Below are 23,075 nucleotides of genomic sequence, written 5' to 3'. Positions count from 1 at the left end.
TGTACACTTAGTAATGGAGGGTGTATTTTACATTGTAATCCTTTTCTTGACAATATATTTAGTGATTTTTAAATCTCTGTCACTGCATGAATTCCTAAACGTCATGCAAAATGCAGTCTCATTGGTGGTGGTATGCTGTGCTGTAGCTCTAAAGTAATTGATTTTCATTAGATGTAGATGAAGCAGTTTTGAGAGGATTATTTGAGAAATTTGGTGAAATTTCAATGCTGTTTGTAGGCAGTAGTTTTAGTTATATAGCAAACTAATTCTTGCTTTCCCTCCTCCTTTTGAAATAACTGGAAAATTATTGGTTTCTTTAATGATGATATTTAAAATTAAGAGCAAAATTTAAAAAAAGACTAGGTAGTAGACAAATATTATAATCTTTCCATTAATATGGCTGTACTCGGCTAAAATATATTCTTACCCCTGACTAGGGTTAAAGTTTTAATTGTACAATATATTACACTTTTGTCTTCACAGACATCTGTCAACAGATGGGTCCTATGATAGATGAAAAACTAGAGGAGATTGATAGGTGAGCCGGTCTCTTTCTTGTGTTTTCAAACAAGAAGTACAACGCTGTTACATATGCTTCACCTTTATTTGTCAGGGTCTTAGACTGGGCATGGGATTACCACATTTTACTATACCTGTCCCCTTTTTCACCTACCTAAAATAAAAAATATAGAATATAAAATTACAAGCTCACTCTTTATTGTTTTAACTTCTTAATATTTAGTTTGATTTTCATTTTAGTGGGGCCTTAAAGGCCCCAAACAAGATCTGGACCCTGTTGTGTTTGGGTTCTGTATAAATAAATAAACAAGATGCAGTTCCTGCCCTAAAGAGCTTCCAATCTAAATAGGGAAGAATGTACAGTTGCAGTTTTTTCATTGACAGCAGTAGCAGTATGTCTAAAATTTTATGAGCCTAACTTTCAATTTGCTGATGACTGTTATCTATAAGGGAACATACTCAAATGCAGTGATTTCTCCTAGACCTTTGAGGAGACTTGATGATAAATGGGTAAAAGAAGATAGCAAAGAGAGAGTGACAGAGTTGTTTTTTTCAATTTGACTATAAGAAGAATCCCCAACCTCTTCTCTTGCGTACTTTCCCAAGGTTCATCAGTATGATAACCGGAATGGAGCTGGACATTTTAAAAAGACAAATAAATGTCTTTTTTTTTTTTTTTTCATATTTAGTTAAGACTGTGCTTAAAGACCTTCTTAGTTTAACTGTTGCAAAATACCCAAAGGTATAAGTAACTCTGAAGGAGTTTTGAGTAAATTGTTTGTTTTTTAATCAGGAAACATTCAGAATTATCTGAATTGAATGTGAAAGTTCTAGAAGCCTTGGAACTCTATAATAAACTGATGAATGAAGCGCCTATGTATTCAGCCTATTCAAAGCTCCATCCTCCAGCAAATTATCCACCCACATCAGCTGGTGTTCCAGTGCAGGTCAGTACCCTTTTCAGAAAACAGAGGCTTTCCTAATATGCATCTTCTTTTTAAAGGGTGATAACAAAGCATAAAGGAGAACAGGCTTTATTGCTAGCTTCTAAACAATTCGATGTTTCCTCATGATCATTAAATCCTGTAGAATAAAATGTACTAGAACAAAATAGGTATCTTCTAGCACTAAAATGCAATTGTTAATCTTTGCTGTATAGTTAGTAGAAGGATGTTGTATTCTGAATGTTGAAGTTTAACAACCCAGTTAACTAGTTTTCTCAGTGACTCACTCAACAAAACATTTTTTTATACTCCTGTGTTTCACAGAGGGATAGATTTACTGAGTCATATGTCCTTCCTTAATCCCAAAAGAAAATGTTACTCTATTTATTTTCAGGGACATGATTGAACTTTCTAATATGGTTGCATCATGAGGGCAATGCACTTCTTCCAGATATACTCATTCTTCTTTGGATATATCACTTTGGGTGTATCACTATCTGGTGGGTTTTTTCCCCCCTTTTAAATAACAAACACCTTGTGCATTAGTGGGTTAAATAAGTCCAATATTGGATTCAGAATGAACTCTTATGTACCCAACATATGTTCATTTATGAAAGCAAAAAAGGAGAAAAGGCAAGACGTATTTAAAGGAGACACTTAGAAAGAAAAAGTAGAACGTGCCTGCATATTTTAGGTGGGTTTTAAATGAATGTTAATTGTTCAATGTGAAAAGAATAGTTACCATAGTAACTGCCACATCAAAGAAGATGCACTTAGCCATTATACTGTGCTTTGAGCTCTGGAAAATGATGAAAAATTCATTAGGGGGAGAAAAGAAATTTTGGACATGAGACAGCTGGAGTTTTTAATATTGCTGATCTCTTCTGAGATAGTGCTTTCTGATGTGGAAAAAACAGCAAAATGGTGCTAAGCACAGCTGTATTGCACAAAGTTATGTATTTCCATCTATGTATGTATACTTCATTCCAAATCCAAAACCAGTGTGTGCAATATTCATATTTGATGTGTGTGTATGCTGTATTGGCTTACCCTGCCTGTGGCTTGAATTGTAAAGACTTCAAGAAAAATCAGTTATTTACATAGGATACATGCCATTTAATACACCGTGGAAATGTTCTGCTCATTTAAGTATGTCTTTAAGATGCAACATTTCACCAGTACAAATAACCTGATAAACGGGGTCTCAACTTCTGTTTCTCCTTTATCAAGTGTGAATTATGCCTCCTTAGTGTTAATTTCTGCATTTCTTGACATAATATAAGATTTATAGCAAGGTTAACTTTTTTCCTGTCGCGTACGTTTATTTATCTCCTAGCTTATGAAATGTACTAACTTACAAAGTCACTTAGAGTGTATATACAAGGGAGGTACAGGTTAAAAATCACCACCAAATCCTCCTGCTGAAAACATTTGCCTACAGTGTGATTTGAAATGGCAATAGTGCAAATTAAGGATGGAATAGTTAGAAAAATGAGGCAGTGTGAATGAATGTAGGCAGTGCTTTTATCACCTGAGGGAGCTGCATACCTTACTGCAGCTAGAAATGTCTTCAAATGAACATCAGCTAATCTTCCTCTAACAAAGTTTGTGATCCACAGTATCTGTGTATCTTCTGTTAAATTCCCATCCACACACATGCTTGGGAGATGGGGGAAGCGGAGAGAGTTTCATTCTTCGAGATGAGATAGTCAAATAAGTGGACTTCCTGAGCAATCCTGTTCTCCAGGCTTTAGTGTGCCATTTTCTGCTTCATAGGGCTCTACACATATAACAGAACCTGAGGATTGTACTCTTGCATTATATATATATCACTGTTCAGTTCAGCCAAGTTGATGCATGGTGTGTGTTCTGTTTCATTTACAGCCATATTCTGTACAACCACATGGTGGGAACTACATGGTTCAGGGTATGCATCAAGTCACTCTTCCCCAAGGCTACGGTCTAGGACCTGAACAGATGGGCCAACTGAGGTCCCTGCCTCAAACTATAAATTCTTCAGGAGCAACTCAGCCTGCTCAAGCTTCATATTTAAGGTAACACTTCAGCAAGACTTTAATATACAATTTGATTTCCCCCAGATTCGTAAGCACTAAAAGTCCAGAGGTGGGTAAATGTCAGTAAAATTTTTTGTTCTATTTTTTTACTTCAGAAATGTGCAAAATCAAATCAGTTTTGAAATGGCATATCGTGTGATACGCAAATGAACTTGGTAATCATAACTGTCACTGTTTTAAAATGATTTTTTTTCTGTTGCAGTCCTGGACCAGATTCTGTGTCAAACTCTGGATACATGAACCAGAACTCTGGCCTTCAGTCAGCAACAAGTACAGCTGCTTACACCCAACATATGGGAATGTCTGTGGATATGTCAGCTTACCAGAACTCTACATCTAATTTGCCTCAAGGAGCAGGCTATCCTGTGGCACTTCCACCTCATTCAGTTCCACAGCAACAAACAAATTACCATCCACAGCCTCTCCTTTGAAAATAAACCAAGCTCATATTCCTAAAGGCATTTATAAATGTTGGTGATCCTCATGATTTAAATAGCTTGTCATTGGTATACAAGTACACTTTCCCTTGATTAAAATGAACAACTCAATTTGCTGCATTATAAAGCTAAGCAATTATTTCAGAGTTAAATGTACTTCAAGTTTGACAGTTCAGAATCTTTCTAAAGACAGTTTGAGCTAATGATTTTTAAAAAAAATCATAAATGATTTCAATCCCCACTTAAGCAGCCTCCATCAGCTAAAACTTTCAATCTCGTGGAGTATTATTCTCAAATCTAAACTCAAATAAGAGAATCCTTTCCTTTTTTTTCTGGAAACTTGAGAGGGTGCTTTAAAATCTAGTTATGTTGCTTTATCTGTTCTTTTTGTAGTCTTTTCCATTACACTGCTTTAGAGAATCTTTTCACTTCAGTAGTATTTCTTCCAACAAACCCCCGTGGTTTAGACAAATTATAGGTCTGTTTGTTATACCATAAGCAGTTCTGCTTTATGAGATGCATTACCTAATAGAACAATTGCATGATAAAACAAGTGTGAATGGAGAGGGAGACTATTCCTTGATATTCTGGCAATGAGGACCATGTAAATACAACAATATGAAAATTCTAGAGGTTATTTTTTTTGCAGTGTTGCCAGACTTGATTTGGAGTTCCAAGGGGGTCTTCTGTTTCCCTTGCAAGGAATTGGTGGTGGTGGTGGTGTAGGGGGAGGGGGTTGGGAGCTAGGGAGCTCTCTTTCTTTTTCTCCACAAGGGGTGGCACTCCCAGCATCTTTCCTTTCCAAAGGTGGGTAGAGGATGCTGCAAACTAACGGGTGCTCTGAGGTTGCAGGTTACTTAGCTGGCAATTTGTAAAATCTGTCTTCATATTTGTTTAAGGGTGGGAGAGCTGTCTCATTCCCTTTGGTTAGAGAGAGGCTCAGGAGTGCTGTTTATCAGAGGCCTGTGGGAGTCTGCCTTGTTTGCTCTGAAAATGGTGGAGGTGAGCTCCAAGAGCACAAGTTACCTTTATGGACCACAAAGCTCTCGTCTTCTTTAGGCTTTCCTCTCACTGTCACCATTCACTTGTCTAGATGAATATATTTGAGAGTGTATACTTATACCACTGTGGATCCAGAGCAAAGGTGTTTGGTTAGTGGGACTGTTTTCCTCTTTGGACATAAGGAATGGATACACACTGAAAATGACAAGCATGCCTTTAAAAAAGGAATCACCTCATGCATGAGGACCTGTAGCATTCAGTGGAAAAGAAACAAGATCTGGAGACTTTTCCTGACACTTTAATTGTTATGGGTGTTTTTTGTAATAGAGTAAATGAACTACAAGAGCTGGATAATCTTCCAAGAATATGGGATTTCTTTCCTTTTTATTATTTTAACTTCTGGAAATTTGCACATCACTCTCCTACTTGGCTTACCTACTTGGCTTCTTAATATGATTATATTTATACATATTTTTAATTTTGTTATGAATGGCTGACATTTAGATTGGGAAGAATAATGGATATAAATAACTTTGATAAACAAAATATCTTGGTTAAATGCATGGAAATCTGAAAGCCTGTCCACAAACAAGTGTTTGATGTACATTGTTTTCTACCGGATGAGACCTTGTTACATGGTAGATCTTCCTTGTGTTCTCCCAAAATAAAACTCACCATCTGTTCAATGCCACCTCCATTTGTCTTACTGTTACTAAATACATTATTTAGTATGATCTTGTTCAGATGCAGCTTCATGTTGGAACAATAAGGTATTCAGTACCTGATCATTTGATACTCAAGTTTGTGTAACTGGAGCTGTAGATTTTCCTCTCCAGTGTTTTAATTTGGCATTATCCTTCCAGGTGAAGCTGTTCAGTATAAATGTAAAGTGCTTTAATCTGACGCCTTTAAAATATTTTGATAATGTATTCCTTGTGTTCTTTGTGGGGGGGAAGGAGGGGAAAGAACCAAGAAAATTGATTTCAAAATTCTTGTGGAAAATTCTTGCTATTAGAAAATTTTATGCAAGGATTTATTTTATTCCAAATAGTTAATCAAATTAAACCCCGTTAACATTAATATAGGTTCTTTCATGTTTGTCATTGAAATATAAGGAAAGTTTTTATTGGATTCAAAGTTTTTGACAATATAAATATTACCCAATATCTTAATTTGGGATTAATAGAGTTGGCTCGGAGTTAGATTAAAGTGTTCGATATTTTGTTCTTTATAATATATGAAGTATGAATAGTGTATATGCCCATTTGTGTCTGAGATTTTATACACATGCATATATATACACACTCTTAAAAACAAAACAAAAACCCATGACACTTTATATTGCAGGATTTGGCATCCTATAATCTCTTGTAATCCAAATCATAGGCATTTCTGAAAGTTGTAGATAGTGTAAAATATTTGATTGTTATTAAAATTGTATTTAGAGGGTTTTGGTGTTAATAGGATCAGTTTTATCTCTTCATTCTTCTATACTTTATCATATTTATTTTTAAGGCCTGATTGTAACTAAATATGCTGCCAAAGGAACTGTTTAACTTCAGATTTCTACATTAGGTTTATACCTGCTGTCTTATATTGGGAGTAAATAGTAGATAACTTCTGCTTTTTCATATAAAATACAAGTTTCTGCAACTTCAAAATGAGAATTTTATTATTGTATTTAACTTTGTTCCATGGGTGTCAAATACAAACTGCGTAAACTTTATTCTACTTTGAGTTGTTTGCTACCTGCTAAAAAAAACTTGTGTAAAAATGTCACTTTTTCACTTGAACAATATGTGAGGACATAAATTATCTGTAATATCACCATGCAGAGAATGTTTTAAAGGATTTTAAAATTTCAGATACTTTTGAGTTGACAAGCACCTTGTCTATTTAATAAATCTTTGTTTTTAGAAATTCCAGTATTCCAAAATAAAATTGGTAATTAAGGTAATTGTTAAAGATTAAAACATGTTCTGTGTTCATTTTGTTTTGATGAGTGGACTTTCATGTTCATAGCTGCTGTCCTTTGGAGTAGTACAACTCAATGAAAAGTAGTCATTTTGAGAAGAAAGCTGGTGCAGGCGGCTATAAATGCAGCTCTATTCTATTATTGTAACTGTTTTCCTATAAGAGCTTTTTTCCGTACTTACATCTATGCATCTTTTCTAAGAAGAAATACACCACAATATTAAATATGAGCAGGTTTGGTACCTATAAATTTATTGAATGTCTTTTTAGGATATTTTCTACGCTTACAGTAGGTAAATTATACATGAAACTGATCAAAATTATTTTGATCTTTTTAGTAAAGATTGAATAGATGAAGGGAAGAAGAAAAGGAAATAAGAAGGGGCAGATCCTCAGCTAGTGTAAATTTTCATAGCATCATTGAAATCAGTGGAACTGTGACAACTTTTATCCTGCCTGGTGAGCTGCTCCCATAGTGCTGTGTGATTGAATGCATTCTGTAAACTCATTTTGCAGGTTAGGCTCCAACTGCCTCTTTGTCTAGATTTAAACTGAAGAGTTTAAATGCTTATCTAAAGTAAGATTATTGGGTGGAGGGAGAAGGGGACTGCAGTTTATAGAAAATACTGTCTTTGCGGAATTTGGAGTGTTAATAGTAGATTTGTTCCATTGGTGTAACCAACTGGCCTTTTGCGTACAGTATGTTTGCATTGCCTTTTGTGAATAAAACAAATTTATTTAACGAACAGTGGAAAGTTCTCTGTCTGTTTGAAAGTTAGAGAAATATGTAGCTCTTCCAAGTGACACCATTGGCTTTTTGCATACTTATATAACCTAGCTATAGTACCTTTGACACATAATACCGCTACATGATGGTGGTTGATCCATGCTTGGGTGAGGAATAACTGTAGTCCTAACTATAATATTCAGTTTTATTGAATATTGCTAGGTCGGGGGGTTGTGAGCTGTCAGCCTCTATCTCAAACCCCGCTTCGCTCCAGCATTTATAATGGGTTTAAATATAAAAAAATCCCTCTTTAATTTGCAGGGGTTGCCCTCAGAGGCTTGCTATGTGAAAGGGGTCACCAATACAAAAGTTTGAGAATCACTGTGCTAGGTTTTATACATAAGAAAAATAACATTTTTTCTAAAATTTCAGTTATTACATCTTAAAAGTAAAAGCAAAGAGTAGTACTCTATAAGTAATAGAAACTCTCTTTAGACCACCATTGATATCCATCTAACCAAAATGAGGTTGCCAGCCCACACAATAAGGAAATAACCCCCGTAGCATATCTAAGGCAGGGAACAAAAGGACTATGTAATTCACCAGCCTGATATGCCTGAAAACAGAATGTTCCTATGAGTCATCTTTAGCTGAAAGTCACTGGAACATATATTGTCAATCACTTACTTACATTATCATCTTGAGTCACTTGTAACTTTCCTGGGATAGTGTCAGGTCAGTTTAGGCCCTAGATATAAGCCTTGGAACAAAAAGCACTTAACCTAACAGCACAAGAAGTGTTTAAAGGATCTTTGTAAAATGTCAGTCAATGGTTTTTCAATCCAGACATTCTCACACTGCTAAGGTGAGAGAATGTGAAACTGATAAACTACAGTGAATCTGGACAATTCCCTAGCGTCTTGATTTCCTGGACAGTATATTAATGTGGGAAGTCAGCCAAGCCATGAGATAGGTTAAGATTCATAATTAAAGAAACATTTCCTTACTATTATCAATTTAGATGATTCAACTGAGTTTTAAAAATCTAATTTAGATTTCACCATTCATGCTAGTCACTTCTTGCACCACATTCATCTTGGACAAAGAAGCCAGGCTAACTAATTTCATGTAAGGAATTCTAAAATCTGCAATTTGTGTGCATAAAGGACATTAATCAATCTGATTATACTAGGTCTCTGCTTGCTTTCTACCAGATGTCTGTAGGGTCTTCCTTTGCCTGGCATACATTGGGGGAAAATGAAAAAGGGCATATTTCCTCTGTTAGTGAATGTGCTGCTAGATATTATTCAAAATATAAACTGAATTAACAAAACTAGTGTAGATAATCCATTCTATAACCATATTAAATGTAGGAGTAATCTCTACTGAATAAAAGCCTACTCTCTAGGTTCAAAAGATGGCATATCTTAAAACTGTTACCTGTTGCTAAATGTTCCTTGGCTTCTATCCTTTGCCATTTTCCACAAGTATCAGATGTTAAAAATAGTGTTTTCCTACAGAAAACTGAAATTTTAAATTGCCCATAGGGGGTGAAAGGTGGCAGGAATATATTTGTAAATGTGAGTAAAACTGTTACTAATGTTCTCTGAGAAATGTACCTGTCATATCTTCTGTGAACTTTGCTTTCCTTCTCTTCTCCCCCACAGTCCTGGTCAGAATACACATTCAATACTGGTTTTGCTGGAAAAACCCAATCGTACTCCGCAAGAGGGCGGGGAGCAGGTGTCAGTTATGGGTTGCTGTGGGGTTTTTTTTTGTTTTTTTTTTTGTCTAGTGGCAAACTCATCTTGTAGGTACCCACCTCCCCTCCTCACTTCAGTCAGAGGTGTGATGTGCTTCAGGTAAAGCCACAGGAATGGGGAGCAGGAAGCCTGGGTCCTGTTTTCAACTCTTCCTCAGATTTCCTGTGCAATTTTGAACAAATCACTTAATCTCTGTGCCTTATTTTTATGCTCTGTAAATTGAAATTAATAGTACTCTAATTTACCTCATGCCTGTGAAGTAATGTTCTGTGGTGGAGGATGCTGTAGAAGGTCGAACAACCATTGATTTTTACATGGACAGATTTTCTTTCCAGATAAACAATTTTAGAGTCAGTGGGCTAAATTATGCTCCTAGATGTGTTCCTACCTTGGGCATCTGCATTCATACCTCAACCTACCAAGCTGTGAATGTGACACAGTGCAGTGAAGATCCAGTATGTAAGAAGGTATCGTTCATGTAGAAAATATAATGCTGTATGATTCACTACTGTAAATAAAATCTGTTTATTATTTCTGTTGTAAATAATTTTCAACAAGTGACATCAAGTTTGAGAGCAGAGTATTATGTAAATAAATATCCCTCAAAATTAGGTACATTTGAGATGCATATCTGCATTTGGTTTAATAGTTTTAATCTGGATATAAATGCACCCAGTTGATGTGTCTTCTGTTAAAAGAAGTGCAGTGCAAAAGCTGGACAAAATATATAGTGGATAAAACATTAACTTAATTTTTTTCTGAAGGCTGATACAATTAAAAATGCATGAGACACAGAATTACTTGATGGTTTCAATACGATTTTTCTGTTCTTTATGTTGGAGATACATCCATGTTTAAAAATCTTTTCATAATCTGCCACCACATATCTCCATACCAACCTTTGGCTACATCAGCCTGAAGTGTTAATGCCTGAACTTTGCTGGAGCACTATGGTGTCAGAAATTCTGTGCTCTTTCTAGAGTCTGGAAAAACAGAAGGTTCATATCAGCTGCACCTCTTTCTCCTGATGAACATCTTAGGAATTGCATTTGAGCAGTCTGCTCTGCAACATAATGAGGAAAGCTAACCAAAAAACTCTAAATGTCTAAATTAAATAAAATCTTAACTGACGCTAGAGGTCAGCAGAGAGTGAGAGAGTTTGCATGCAGCCACTTCACTGGCTAGGGCATGCAAATCATATCAGTGGATTGGTTCTCCCTGAAGAGCTCTTCTTCAGGATCTCTGTGTAAGATCAAAAGGCTCTATCAGAGTCTCCATCAGAGACTAGTTCAGGGCTTCTCTCTGACCACGTGGTCTGGAAAAGGTGGACTGGCCATTAACTCTCCTGTGTTTAGCAACATAAAGGAAGCTCAGGGAGGTCCAACAGCCCACACTGTGCATACCCAGTCCCTTAATGAGTCTCTGATGGAAGTTACTGCATGACATCTTCAACTCTTTCTATTAAGAATTTCATCCTGCATGCCTATCATCGGTGACTGGAACTAGTCAGAAATTTTCTGACGATGTTTTTCCATTGGGAAAATACCAATTTGTTGAAAGCAAAACATTTAGTGGAAATGTGTCAGTTTTGACAAATCTTCCAATGGAACATAGGTTTCAAAACTTGTGTGCCAGCCAGGTTTCTTGCCAGCTTGCCCACCCAGCTCTTTGGCATCCTGCCTGAAGAACTGCTTTGGAGTTGGGATCCCGATATCCAGGGTCTGTGGTTCCAGGATAGCCAGCAGCCCCAGAAAGACTCTCTGAGGACCAGGGACCCCAGAGCTTCCAGCCTCCAGAGCCAGCTACCTGGGTTGTCCAACTCTCTGGGCAGCTGGCTCCCCAGGCTTTGAGAGTCAGATAGGCCAGGTAACAAGCAGGTCCAGGAGCTTGGAAGCCCTGGGGTCACCATCTCTGAAACAGTCTGCATGTGGGAGCTGCTATTGAGCCAGGAACCCCCAAAGCCTTAAAAGCTCCTGGCTGAAATTGATATGATTCTTCTGTTTCAGGAATACCCACCACTTAATAGCAATGGTGAGCCCCTAGCATATTTTGTTTCAGAACATATTTCAGTGCTTCCAGAACAAATTATTGCAGGATTTCAGTTCTGTGAAAATTTCTGAATTGTTGTCTTTTTATCCTAATTCCGCATGAAAAAAAATTCTGAAAATTCAAAATGTATTGTGCAAGGGAAATTTGGTTTCCTGACCAGCTCTATCAATGACCCCCTAACGTGCAAACCAATACCATCTTTTGCCATAACATTATTTATGCGTGTGTATGCACTGTATAAATATACATTTATTCCCCTCTTTTGTGGTGCATTGAAATGATCCACATTCAGAACAACTATTTAGCCCCTATTGTACAAGCCACCTGTCTAATAACATATCACATCAAATCTTTGACTTCTTTTAAAGCAGTAGTGCTCAATCTTGATTTTTCTTTTAAACTGGTGTGTGTGTGTGTGCACATGCCTTTTCCAATCTGCCCAGTGTGCCAAAAATCCTTAGAGACAGTGATAGCTTCAGGCAGTAATTTATCCCCAACCCTGGACTGAGACCCATTAGGGTGAACCCTTTGCCCACTAATTGACTTCAGTGGCACTTCACAGGGATGCGTATGTGAGTGCAGCAGCATTGGCTTACTTATGAGATTTCTAGATACATTAAGAGCTTGAGTTTGTGGCTCTAAGGGAAGACGGCTACATGGTAATCATATAACAAATTATAACAACCTGGTACCTTTTGTTCCTTTTGGCTGGTGATTTTACCTATTTTACCTATTGTCTTTCATCTTATTCATATACTGACAGCTCTTTAGGGCAAGGACAGAGCAAGGTCACTAGTGCATGCTAATCTGCTTAGAAAGGCTAGTATTAGGCACAGAAAGATCGTCTCCAGGGGTTCTGCTAGAAGATACATTTCCCAGGGCAGGGAGGTGGCTGAACCTAATTTACAGTGTGTGTGTTTTTGGGGAGCGTGGGCGTGCGCCACACAAAGAGGTCATGGTAAACCGCGGGCTGGGAAATGATGGTGCCGCTACAGGAAAATGGGGGGAAGGGGCTGGGAAGTTGCTGGATATTTACAGCTGGAGAGCGGACACCCTGTTTCGGAGGGGGAAGGGGAGGGGAAACTTCCCTGTCCTCGCCCCCCCAAAAAAGAACTCACTGGCTTCTTCTACAACACCTCCCCCACGGGCGCGCGCGTGGCGCCGGCGCCAGGGACGAGACACTGTCGCTTTAAGGCGTGGCGATGGGAGCGCCCGCCGCCCACGCAGCCCAGGGCAGGCTGCCGGGAGCGGGCGCAGCAAGGCAGCCCTGATCCGAGTGGGCAGGGAGAGGCGAAGGCAGCGCTCGCCCCGCTGGCCGGCAGCCCGCTCAGCGCGCCTGGAGCCGGGGCAGAGGCGATGCCGCGCTAGCCATGTCCAAGCCCCCGCCCCCCTCCTACGGCAAGAACGGGCTGGGGGACGGGCTGCACCCCCCCGTCTTCCAGGTGCCTCCCCCTTGCTCCGCTCTCCGCCTTCCCGGCTCCGGGCTCCGGCGGCTGCCTGGGCGCGGGGAGCATCGCCTCGGCGCCGGGCTGCAATGGCTGCGGTGGGTGCTGGGCTGGAGCCTCGCTCCCTCCATCCCCGGCGGGGCTGGGGCGGGCGCGGGCAGGGCCGGCGGGCTTCGGTTAGGGGGTGGCCCGTTACCGGAGCTCCGGGCTGAGCCACCGGCCCTTCGTGCGTCCGGGCAGCGCGGCCGGCTCCGCTCCCGGCGCTGGCCAGGCTGGACCGGCCGCTGCCCCGGCGAAGCGGGCTCCCCGCGGGCTCCCCGCGCCCTTGTGACCCGATCTGTCTTTCTCCCCCCCCCCCCTCCCCCTCCCCCTCCCGCGGCGAGTGCAGGTGTCCCGCGGGACGGCGACCCGGCGGAGCCGCTTGAAACGATCCGACGGCAGCACAACGTCCACCAGTTTCATCCTCCGGCAGGTACGGCGCGGGCCCGCGGGGAGCGGCGGGGGGCGAGCCGAGCCGAGCCGCAGGGCGGGGCGGAGACGGGGACCGCACCGCCCGGCTAGCCGCTGAGTGTCCCCTGCGGGCCGGCTCCTAGCTGGCCCGTTGGGTGCGAATCGAGTTTCTTTGGGGAAATGCCTGTCCCAGGGATTCCCGCCGCGCCCAGCGCTCCGGGCGGCCGGGGAAAGGTGGGATATTTCACCCCCTTGTGTCTAGCCAAGGCTTTTCAAAGTCGGTTTTTCTCTCTCCCCCAACCCCCCCCCCCCCCAGCAAACCAGGTCTGCGCTGCGGCTTTAACTTGCTTTGGTTTTAGTCATTTAGTCCGTATTCGTTTTGCTATAAGACAGGCCCCCATGGAAATACAGCGTCTGGGGGGTTACACAGCAGAGTCCCGGCGATCTAAAAGATCTCAGGTGTAGTTAGAAACCTTTGGGTAAACGAGTTTGTTTGCGTAAAGAGGCATGAAGGAAGTTTTCGGGACAGAAACATCACTGAGATTTGGCTGAGAGGGGCTTTTAGATAAGGGCGCTTGCAGCTCCCTGTTTCCCAAGGGTTTGGGCAAGGTAAAGGGAGTGAGAGCGGAAATGAAGAGGGAATGGCTCCCATTGACTTGGATTCGCCTTGGTTAAACTCGTAAGGGCACAAGAATTGGCAGCATTTCTGATTTAACTCTTTCTAGTTGTGGAGTATTTATTTCTCGAAAATGCTGGCTGACAACCCGCTAGGCTTTGAGATACTGTCTGTTAGAGTCCCTCTCGGCCACAAAGCAGGAAGATGGACTACTAGGTGCCCTGAGATAACCTGGGTCACATCCAGCCAGTTCTATCAAGTGCTGACTGCAGAGTCCTTTTATTTAGATTTGCCTGAAGCAAATTCACGCCCCCCCCCCCCGTACAATGTATACTGAAGAATTCTGCTGTTTTCTAAGACCCTACTTGGTAGCTTAGTGTATTCAGGGAACTTCAGCACTGCCAACTGCAGCACCTGAAATATTAGGGCCTCCATACAATATACACAGGGGTTTGTTTTGTTTGTTTTTTTTAGATATGACACATTTGTTATTTGTGTATGAAAATAAATGACAGTGTTTATTATTTTATATATCTAGTGATACTGGCATGTTCAGCACATATTAGACATAATTTAATGTAATTTTCTCTTAAATGACCCGAAAATAATTTGTGAGAAAATAATTTTATATTTTACTGATTTTTCTTCCATAAACACTGAACATTACAGCAGCAGGATTTGAAATTAAAATTAAAACATCAAAAGGTTATTTGTCCTGTTGTTCTCATAAGAAACAGTCTCTTTTTTTAGGCTATGAGCCATTTCGTTGTAAACTAAGCTTAATAAATCATTGGAGACATTTTTTAAAGCAGCCCCAAATACTTTTGTCTGAATTTCCTTGCAACTTTATTTTGAAGCAAATTGAAATTGAAATTAACTTGGCAAAAATTGTGGATTTTTATGCATTGGAGCTTGTATTTTGTAGACCCATATATATTAAGGTCAGAAGGGACCATTACGATCATCTAGTCTGACCTCCTGCACAATGCAGGCCACAGAATCTCACCCACCCACTCCTGCAATAAACCTCTCACTTATGTCTGAGCTATTGAAGTCCTCATATCATGGTTTAAAGACTTCAAGGTGCAGAGAATCCTCCAGCAAGTGACCCCTGCCCCATGCTAAGAGGAAGGTGAAAAACCCCCAGGGCCTCTTCCAATCTGCTCTGGAGGAAAATTCCTTCCCAACCCCAAATATGGGAATCAGCTGAACCCTGAGCATGTGGGCAAGATTCACCAGCCAGATACCCAGGAAAGAATTCTCTGTAGTAACTCGGATCCCACTGAGGGTTATTTTTTTGCATTGCTAGGCCCTAATGCTGTGCTTACATTTATGTGGTGGGTACTTTTGTGTCTGTGCAGAGCCCCACATAGGGCCCGTGCAGATTAGATTGCAGGGTCAGGACTGTAGCATTTTATTGGATAGAAACTGTAATTATCGTTTCTATCCATCTGAGTCAGACCTGCATCTGAACACCCCAAAGCTTCGGGTGAAGTTTGGATTTGGATCTGAACTTATGCACTATTGCCAATACCAGGTGTTCAAAAATTACGAGTCAGGCCTAAAAAAAAAATCGTGAGTTTGGCTCAGAGATGATTTTAATATTACACTTTGGGTTCTTTGTATGTGTCTTCTAGTTTCTGAGCTATTTGTGTACAATTGGGTCATGTTTTCAAATTATTCTGTGCAACCATAAGGGCTAGAAATGTACTTTAAAAAAAAAAAAAGCTGAAATTTTCAAGTAGTTACTTCACTCCAGGAGCTGGGGCTTTAAGGAAAACACCAAATATTGTGCAACTTGTGACTAAATTGTGAGAGTTGGCAAAGATGTTTTAGTTTTAGATCTGTGGGTACTAATTATCCTCCAGCAATAATCTTCCTCCTTCTGGCACGACAAGGATGTCACAGGAGCAATTTAGGTGACATCCTCCTGTCTGTATTCACTCTTTGCCTTCTATTTCCACTTTTCTATTGTTGGCTGCTAGCTTGCCCCGATTAAAAACTAACATCCATGGTCTGATTGAAGCTCTGGCCTTCTTTTCCACGTGATGTGTGCTCAGTAAACACAGTTTTAAAGAAGGAAATTATAAAATGCCAATCTTTGATGGTTTGTTCATTCTTTGTTTATATCTAAAGAGTTTTCTTGTTTTGGGGTCTAATCCTGCATTCATTCCACATGCTAAACTCCCAGTGGGAGTGCAAGGAAGGCAGGATTGGGCCCTGAACAGTTTCGGGATGTTTGCCATGGAAAACGTCTTTCATTTAACTATACTGTATTGTAGTGCAGGACACTGAAATGGTGAATCATGATAACTCCATAGAAAAGAGAAATATATAACCAATAGAACTAATAATTTCCAATTGCTTTGTGATGTTTTCTATTCACTGCAGCTGCACAAACCAGAATGACAGCAATTCAGCTCTAGCAATCCTTGTTTTCATTGGAAATGAGAATGAGGCATCACTGTAGCACAACACAGAGAAGAACATGAAACTTAACATGACTTGAAGCCAAATAATTAGAATAATTGCAACAAAAAATACATGAATCCAATTTTAGTTCATGTTCATGGATTGAGCCAGTTCAGCAGGTCCTCCAGAAAGGGTGTGGGTGCTTACTGTACTTGTCAGGGAGAATCTTTTAGACTCTTTCTGTTACATTCTTTAAAGTGATGGATTTCCAGTGTAGCGTTAAAACATCGACTGTGGAAGTAAGACTGCATTTTATTTGTTGTCATTTTTCGTTTGCACTGTAAGGGAACTGAGCATCTGTTCCTGCATGTTACAGTGTGCTCTGAATTCCCACTGGAGTGCAGGGCACTCAGTTTCTCCCAGTGGTGCTCAACACTATGCGGGATTGGGCTCTCTGCAGCTGACCTTGCAAAACCTTACTCACAGGAGTAGTATTTAGATGACTGCCCAGTTGAAGCCAGTGGGGCTACTTGTATAACTGTTTGGGAGTCAGGCCCTAACTACCTAGCTGTCACAATTGAGTTCTATTGCATCTGACATCTTATTTGTGTTCAAATGTGGAAATGTTCCCTGTGCTTTGCAGTTTGTTCAGTTTCTCATGTTCCAGGGCTTTGTGTAGTTCTTAACCATAGTATGTCTGAATAGCTGGTAGTCTATCTCATCGGGAATCAAGTGAGAGGTCTGTCTTTACTCATGGAAACCCCATATAATGCCCTACTAAAGAGATACACATCTGTTATTGAAGGGGCACTGTCAAATAGTTGGGGGTTGGACTAGATGACCTTCTGGGGTCCCTTCCAACCCTGATATTCTATGATATTCTATGAAATATTTGAGGCCTGGCACTTTGATCTTATTTATAATTGGTAATAGTTTGATGCTAAATCTTCTCTTGCACACCCAAAATGTATTGATTTTACTAGGAATTGTGAGTGTGCAGAAGATACGGAACTGGGCCCTTGATGGAGAAAGTCTTCTAGATGTGAAAGTCCTGATTTTTCAAAACTGCACATGTGAATATATAGGTGCACAAAAAATGTACTAACTTGCATGCTTAGTTGTCATAATTGCCTGCACAACTCATAACTGTGCATCTATCTGGCCTCATTGTTGGGGATTTGCACATGCAAACAGCTAGCACATGCAAAAATCTAGCTTGCCTCTTGTGTGACTAAATACCCAATTTGTTTATACAAATACTGCAGTTCTGCAGGTGCAACTTTGGAAATCAGGCTCAGTCTACTGGCTTTTTTTAAAATCCACCACACTATCACCAACAGATTTCCCAGGAACAGCCACTATCTCTGGGTCTCAAGACAATGAATTGTGCTTTCTCTGCCAACTCTGCAGTAGTAGTAGTAGCAAATACAGTCAGTAAAGCTATTCCCAGAACTGTGCTGACATGGTTGCTGTTTCTGCACCAGTATCTGATATGTTTTGGCACAATGAGGTGCTATATAGGCTGAAGCTGTTAAATAAATAGGACTTCAAATCCATTCAAATCATAGCAAAATAAATAAATCCACTAAAAGAATCTGCATTACCCAAATGAAAAAGGAGCAGATTGGTAGAGAAAACAATGTCATCTTCTGAGAGGTTATTACAGACACTAGAGATTTAAAGTAATAATAATAATAATTAATAAAAGTTGTACATGTTTACTTGAAACCTTTAACAGTGGGAGATTCAATAATTCATTTAATAAAGACAGTAAGAAGCTTTCATTTGAGCTGCATGAGTTCAACAACAAAAATAACTCTTAGATTGCCTCCCACCCACCCATGACGGAAAGAGCGTGGAAGAATTCGCTTTAAGCAGGCATTTAGGAAACGGTCACATTAACTCTCTCCATGAATTTACTATAATAAATTCCTTCCCATATGTCAATTTAACAGCACAAGACAACATTTCCTTTGCGCAAAGATGCTCCCTGTGTTTCCTTTGTGCGAGAACGAGTCTGGTTGTGACTATTCTCAGACTTCATGGTTAGTATTTGAATTCCTTTTCATTAGGAAAGAGAATAGAAACTTTTTTAACTCATAGCATGTATAGCAGTAATTAGGTGTATCCTGTTGGTCATCTCAGTTACTGGGAGCCTCCCCCTTTTTTCTGTGATAAGGATCAGGCTGTCTGGGACGCAGGCAGAAAAATATCAATTGGCAGAGATTAAAATGGAGATGTTTTGTAATGTTTTAGTTTTATATGCAACATTTAAAAGATAAATTCTAACCTGCATCACCAAACTATGTAGTGATAGCACAGTAAGTAGAGTTTATACTAAATCTGATCTAAACCTCAACTGTACTATAAACTGCAGTCAGTTACTGGAGTAAATCCACAGTGTCAGTGGAAATATGGAATTTTCTGAATGTGTGTGTGTGAAATGCATAACAACAGTGTGATGGTCCCTTTTCAAGATGATCCATTCTTTGTTGCTAATTTTTTTGGTTCTAGTTTACATTTCTTCTTACAGAAATCTTTAGAAAAAAAATAACATTTTTGGTAAACTTTAAATTGTGAAATGATCTTTTTTAAATTTGCATTTTTTCCAGATTGTCTAATAGTGGTAAAAATTAGCAAAATGTTTTCAGTTTTATATATGTGTCCGTAATGGCAGAAATATTACTTACAATATCACAAACTTGGAATTATGACCATTAATGCCCATAATTGGTTCTGAACATATGATAAGTTATAATGATGAAAGTAGATGGAATGAGTTACAGATGGAGACAAATATCCATATGCTGAAAGTCATTGGGGTAGTATGAAAATTATTTATAGAATTAAGTGAACTGGTCTTTCTCTTCCTAAAATGGCTTAATGTCTGAGTCAGAACTTTTACTGAGGACAAATAAGCTGCACAAAGTGAAAGGCAATAGAATGGTGTGACCCTCCTTCCTATTCAGCAAAGCATTTAAGCATGTGCTAAACTTTAAGCACACAGTAATTGGACTACTTCTGTTTTAAAGTGCTTTGCTGTATCAGAGCCCTGCAAAGGTCCCGATTCTACAAACACTTACTTCCATAGGCTATTTTACACATGTGAGTAGTTCTATATTGAACTTGAGGCCTCTTTTCATAAGAATAGTGTATTAGGGCTTGTCTGCATGAACCCTTAGTTCATGGCAAGGTGGGGTATAAACCTACCCTTGCTGCTGCTGTTCAGAGAATCATAAAAATGTAGGGCAGGATAAGTCATCAAGTCTAGGTCCCTGAGTTGAGGCAGGACCTCAACTCAAAGAGCTGGGAGTTTGAAATGGGAGTAGATTAAAGCGCACTAGAGAACTTTGAGTGCATGGCAGCAGGGTCCACATGGACACTTATTGCATAGCAGGCTAGTGCCTGGTAGATTTACACCTCCGCTTCCTGCAAACAAAGTAGTTGTAAAGACAAGCTCATAGCACTGGTCTGATAGCCATATTTCTCCTAGGGGGATATGAACTCCATCTTCAGTTTAAAACAGACTATATTCCTGCTCACTTCCTGTCCTATACTGTTGTGTAGTTTTTCAGTGCATTGTTGAACAGCTTTTCTTCTGTTTCAGAGGCAATGGCATTTCATTGATCCGGTGAAGTGATCCCAGTATGAATGTTATATACTATTATAAGATCATAAACTGACTTATCCAAAGCCTACTGAAGTAAATGGGATTATTTCCATAGATTTCAATGAATTTCAAATTGGGCCCAAAATACTTTGGGATCCATTAGCTTGAAAGGTTTCTTCTGGAAATAACTAACAATTAATTAATAGAAATATTTGGAACTATTTTTATTGAAAATTATCCCCTCACTTTGCTGAAACACATGGATATTGCAATACTGGATGGCTTGGTAGTGTATGATCAAATATCTGGCACAAACAAGGATGGGTGAGTAAGTCTGGTACTGAAGCTGTTAAGTACAATATTTGTACAAGAAATCAGTGTATAAAACTGTTCTTCTTATGTGGCAGGTGCTGCTCAATTATATTTAAGAACCCCCGTAGGGACAAAAGTCAATTATCAACACGCTAGCATGGGGGAGTAAGTAGGTCAGCTGAAAACATGTGCTTATAATGTTGCAAATACTGTAGTAACAATTTATTGTTTTGGAAGCTTTTGTATCTCCAAATGTTGTTCCAATGCTGTGCGATTTGTAGGGAATTTTTTTTATTTGCCTCATGGTCAGGACCATTTTCATGGTCTGATTTTATTTTTTTAAATAGAATTTATTTCTGTGAGAAAAGTATGGCTTCTTGCAAAACAACACAATTATCCTGAAAAGCTATCGCTACAGAACCATTTTTAAATCAAAACTACCTGACACGCAACGCCTGCTTCTTTATTGCAAATGATGCCTGTTAAATTAACTGCAGAGATGTTAGTGATTTCTTCATAGATGTGAACCAGAAGCCATTAAAATCTCTGTTGTGCATGCAGTAACAGAATTTAGGGGGAAAAGCCCCAATGGGATGCTAATCAAAAGCTTTTTGTAAACACAGTAAAGCAGCAGTTCCATCAGCAGGACCTGGACAAGAAATCCCCAGGGAAAAGTGAACTCCTTAAACAGCTGTACAAAGAAGGACTTTCATATCCGGTGAAACTGTGTATTAGAATGGTTTCAGAGTAGCAGCCGTGTTAGTCGTCTTTGATCCTGTAGCCACACAGTAGCCTCTCTCTCCTCCAGATCACTCCTCAAAACCCACTTCTTCAGTGTTCCATCTGAGGCCTGGTCTGCACACAGACTTTGTAGCAGTATAACTTCCAGTTAGGGTTTTTTTAAATTTTTTTTGAAAACCAAAATAGTTCTTCTGCTATGACCCCCAGGGTGGACGCAGTTTTATTGGAATAAAGGTGCCTTTCCTGTAGGAGGAAAAAGCTATACCAGTTTAAACAATTCTATACCCGTGTAGCTGTATCCACACTAGAGGGGTTGTACCACTTTACTATACTAGTATGGTTTGTCCAAAATACAATATACTTAATTTGACAATACTAGTATAGTTAAAGTGGCACAACATTAGTGGGTAGACAAGGCCCTGGCTATGCATTTATACCATGTTTATGACCATGGTATCTGAGCGCTTGTATGTCTGTTAAGTTGATCCATTTATTTTTATAAAAGGCAGTAGCAATTATTTTTGTGCTGCATGCAGGTAACTTCATGACCCTATTCTGGTAAGTTTTCCTCTTCTTCTCACCTTTCTTTGTGTCATGCTGCATCTTTTTCCTAACATAAGTCTAGTTCCTGTAAACCCTTCCTCATACAAGTAAGAGTTTTTAGAATCTGGCTCTTTGGGGCATGGATTATGGGCTAGACATTGGTCTCTGTTCCAGAGGTGTAAAAGTAGAGTAGCTCAGTCTGCGTAACTAAGATCAGGATCTGGCCCTGTCTCTTCTACTTGGTCCTCATTTTGCAAAGTCCTTTAGCATGTGCATAACTTTAAATACATGCTTAAGGGCTTTGCTGAATTAGCACTGTGATCGTTTACCTGCTTGAAGTTAAACATTTGCTTGAGTGTTCTTCTGAATCAGGGGCCTTAATAAGTACAAGCCTGTTCCTAAAACTATTGAAGTCAATTAGAATCTTTTCAGTTATGTAAGTGGATTTTGAATCAAGCCCTTAAGTGCCATTTGCACACGTGGCTCTCATGTAAAATTACACTCAAACTTTTCCTTTCTTTTCATAAATTTTCTTGCCACATTTGCTACTTATTTTAAAGTATTTATATTAAAAATACAAACTTGCCCCATCTGAGCCCATCTCCTTTTTAAACTTGATCCTGTAGCAAGGACATAATACTGAATCTCTGTCAATATGCTGGATTCTTTCTTTTTAAGTATGAAATAAAGAAAAGAAAAGAAAAAGATACAAAAATACAAAAAATATTTTTATTATTGAACTGACATTTCATCTCCCAGTTCTCTAGTTGACTGAAATTTTTCAAAAATTAATGAACTTCTGAAAAAGATGTTTATCATATTGTGCTAGAAGTGTTCCATTTTCTCTCTAGCTTTACTCATAATGTCGATTTTGATTGTGATGTGTTAGACACCGGGTCACTGGAATTTCACTAAAGGGCCAAGCAGTACGAAGGGGTGGGCTCTAAATAAGATTGTGTCCAAACTCAAATATCTTTGTATATGGCCAAAAATTTTAAAAATGTCTAGTGCAGTGTTTCCCAAACTTGGGATGCCGCTTGTTTAGGGGAAGCCCCGGCGGGCCAGGCCGGTTTGTTTATCTGCCACATCCACATGTTCGTCCGATTGCAGCTCCCACTAGCTGCGGTTCACCGCTGCAGGCCAATGTGGGATAACTCCTATGATAAGGCCTGATTGTGAGTGGTACGGGTCACCTGCAACTCTGACTCCCATTGAAATCAGCACCTCTCAGGATCAAACCCTAATTAGGCAAAATAAAATATACATCTGCAAAAGAGTATATTAGAATTTCAGGCTGAACTCAATTCTATTATGACTCCTTAATTTCTAAAATGTAAATCGCTGTCATGGAGTATGCCCATCCGTTGGACACAGAGGTGGACCATTATTATTCTTTATACAGCATTTAAAATGTACTAAGCATTTGACTAGCGAATAAAAGATGCAGCCACTTGTC

At 39.6% G+C, this 23,075-nt stretch overlaps 2 protein-coding genes across 8 annotated transcripts in view; both read left to right on the top strand.

Annotated features, from left to right (window-relative positions):
- STAM2 (signal transducing adaptor molecule 2) overlaps positions 1-7,706 on the top strand; it is a 33,937-nt gene extending 26,231 nt beyond the window's left edge. For all 3 annotated transcript variants that reach the window (XM_073305472.2, XM_073305471.2, XM_073305473.2), the window contains exons 11-14: positions 484-538; positions 1,313-1,466; positions 3,348-3,517; positions 3,741-7,706. In XM_073305472.2, the coding sequence (XP_073161573.1) occupies positions 484-538; positions 1,313-1,466; positions 3,348-3,517; positions 3,741-3,969 (608 nt within the window). In that variant the 3' untranslated portion in view covers positions 3,970-7,706. The remainder of the gene's footprint in view (positions 1-483; positions 539-1,312; positions 1,467-3,347; positions 3,518-3,740) is intronic.
- Positions 7,707-12,707: 5,001 nt separating this feature from the next.
- The window catches only part of CACNB4 (calcium voltage-gated channel auxiliary subunit beta 4), a 189,324-nt gene continuing 178,956 nt past the window's right edge, over positions 12,708-23,075 (top strand). For 3 of the 5 annotated variants that reach the window (XR_012154249.2, XM_073305465.2, XM_073305470.2), the window contains exons 1-2: positions 12,709-12,932; positions 13,324-13,407. Coding sequence is in view for 4 of the 5 variants with exons in the window: in XM_073305465.2 (XP_073161566.1) it covers positions 12,861-12,932; positions 13,324-13,407 (156 nt within the window). In the remaining variant the exon portion in view is untranslated. Of the gene's footprint in view, positions 13,034-13,323; positions 13,408-13,527; positions 13,620-23,075 lie in introns of those variants that run through there. The other 2 variants (XM_073305466.2, XM_073305468.2) reach the window with 2 other exon arrangements.

Source organism: Lepidochelys kempii, chromosome 11, assembly GCF_965140285.1.
Source record: "Lepidochelys kempii isolate rLepKem1 chromosome 11, rLepKem1.hap1, whole genome shotgun sequence".
In the NCBI taxonomy this organism is placed as follows: Eukaryota; Metazoa; Chordata; order Testudines; family Cheloniidae; genus Lepidochelys; species Lepidochelys kempii.
This window is presented reverse-complemented; position numbering and strand designations above follow the sequence as displayed.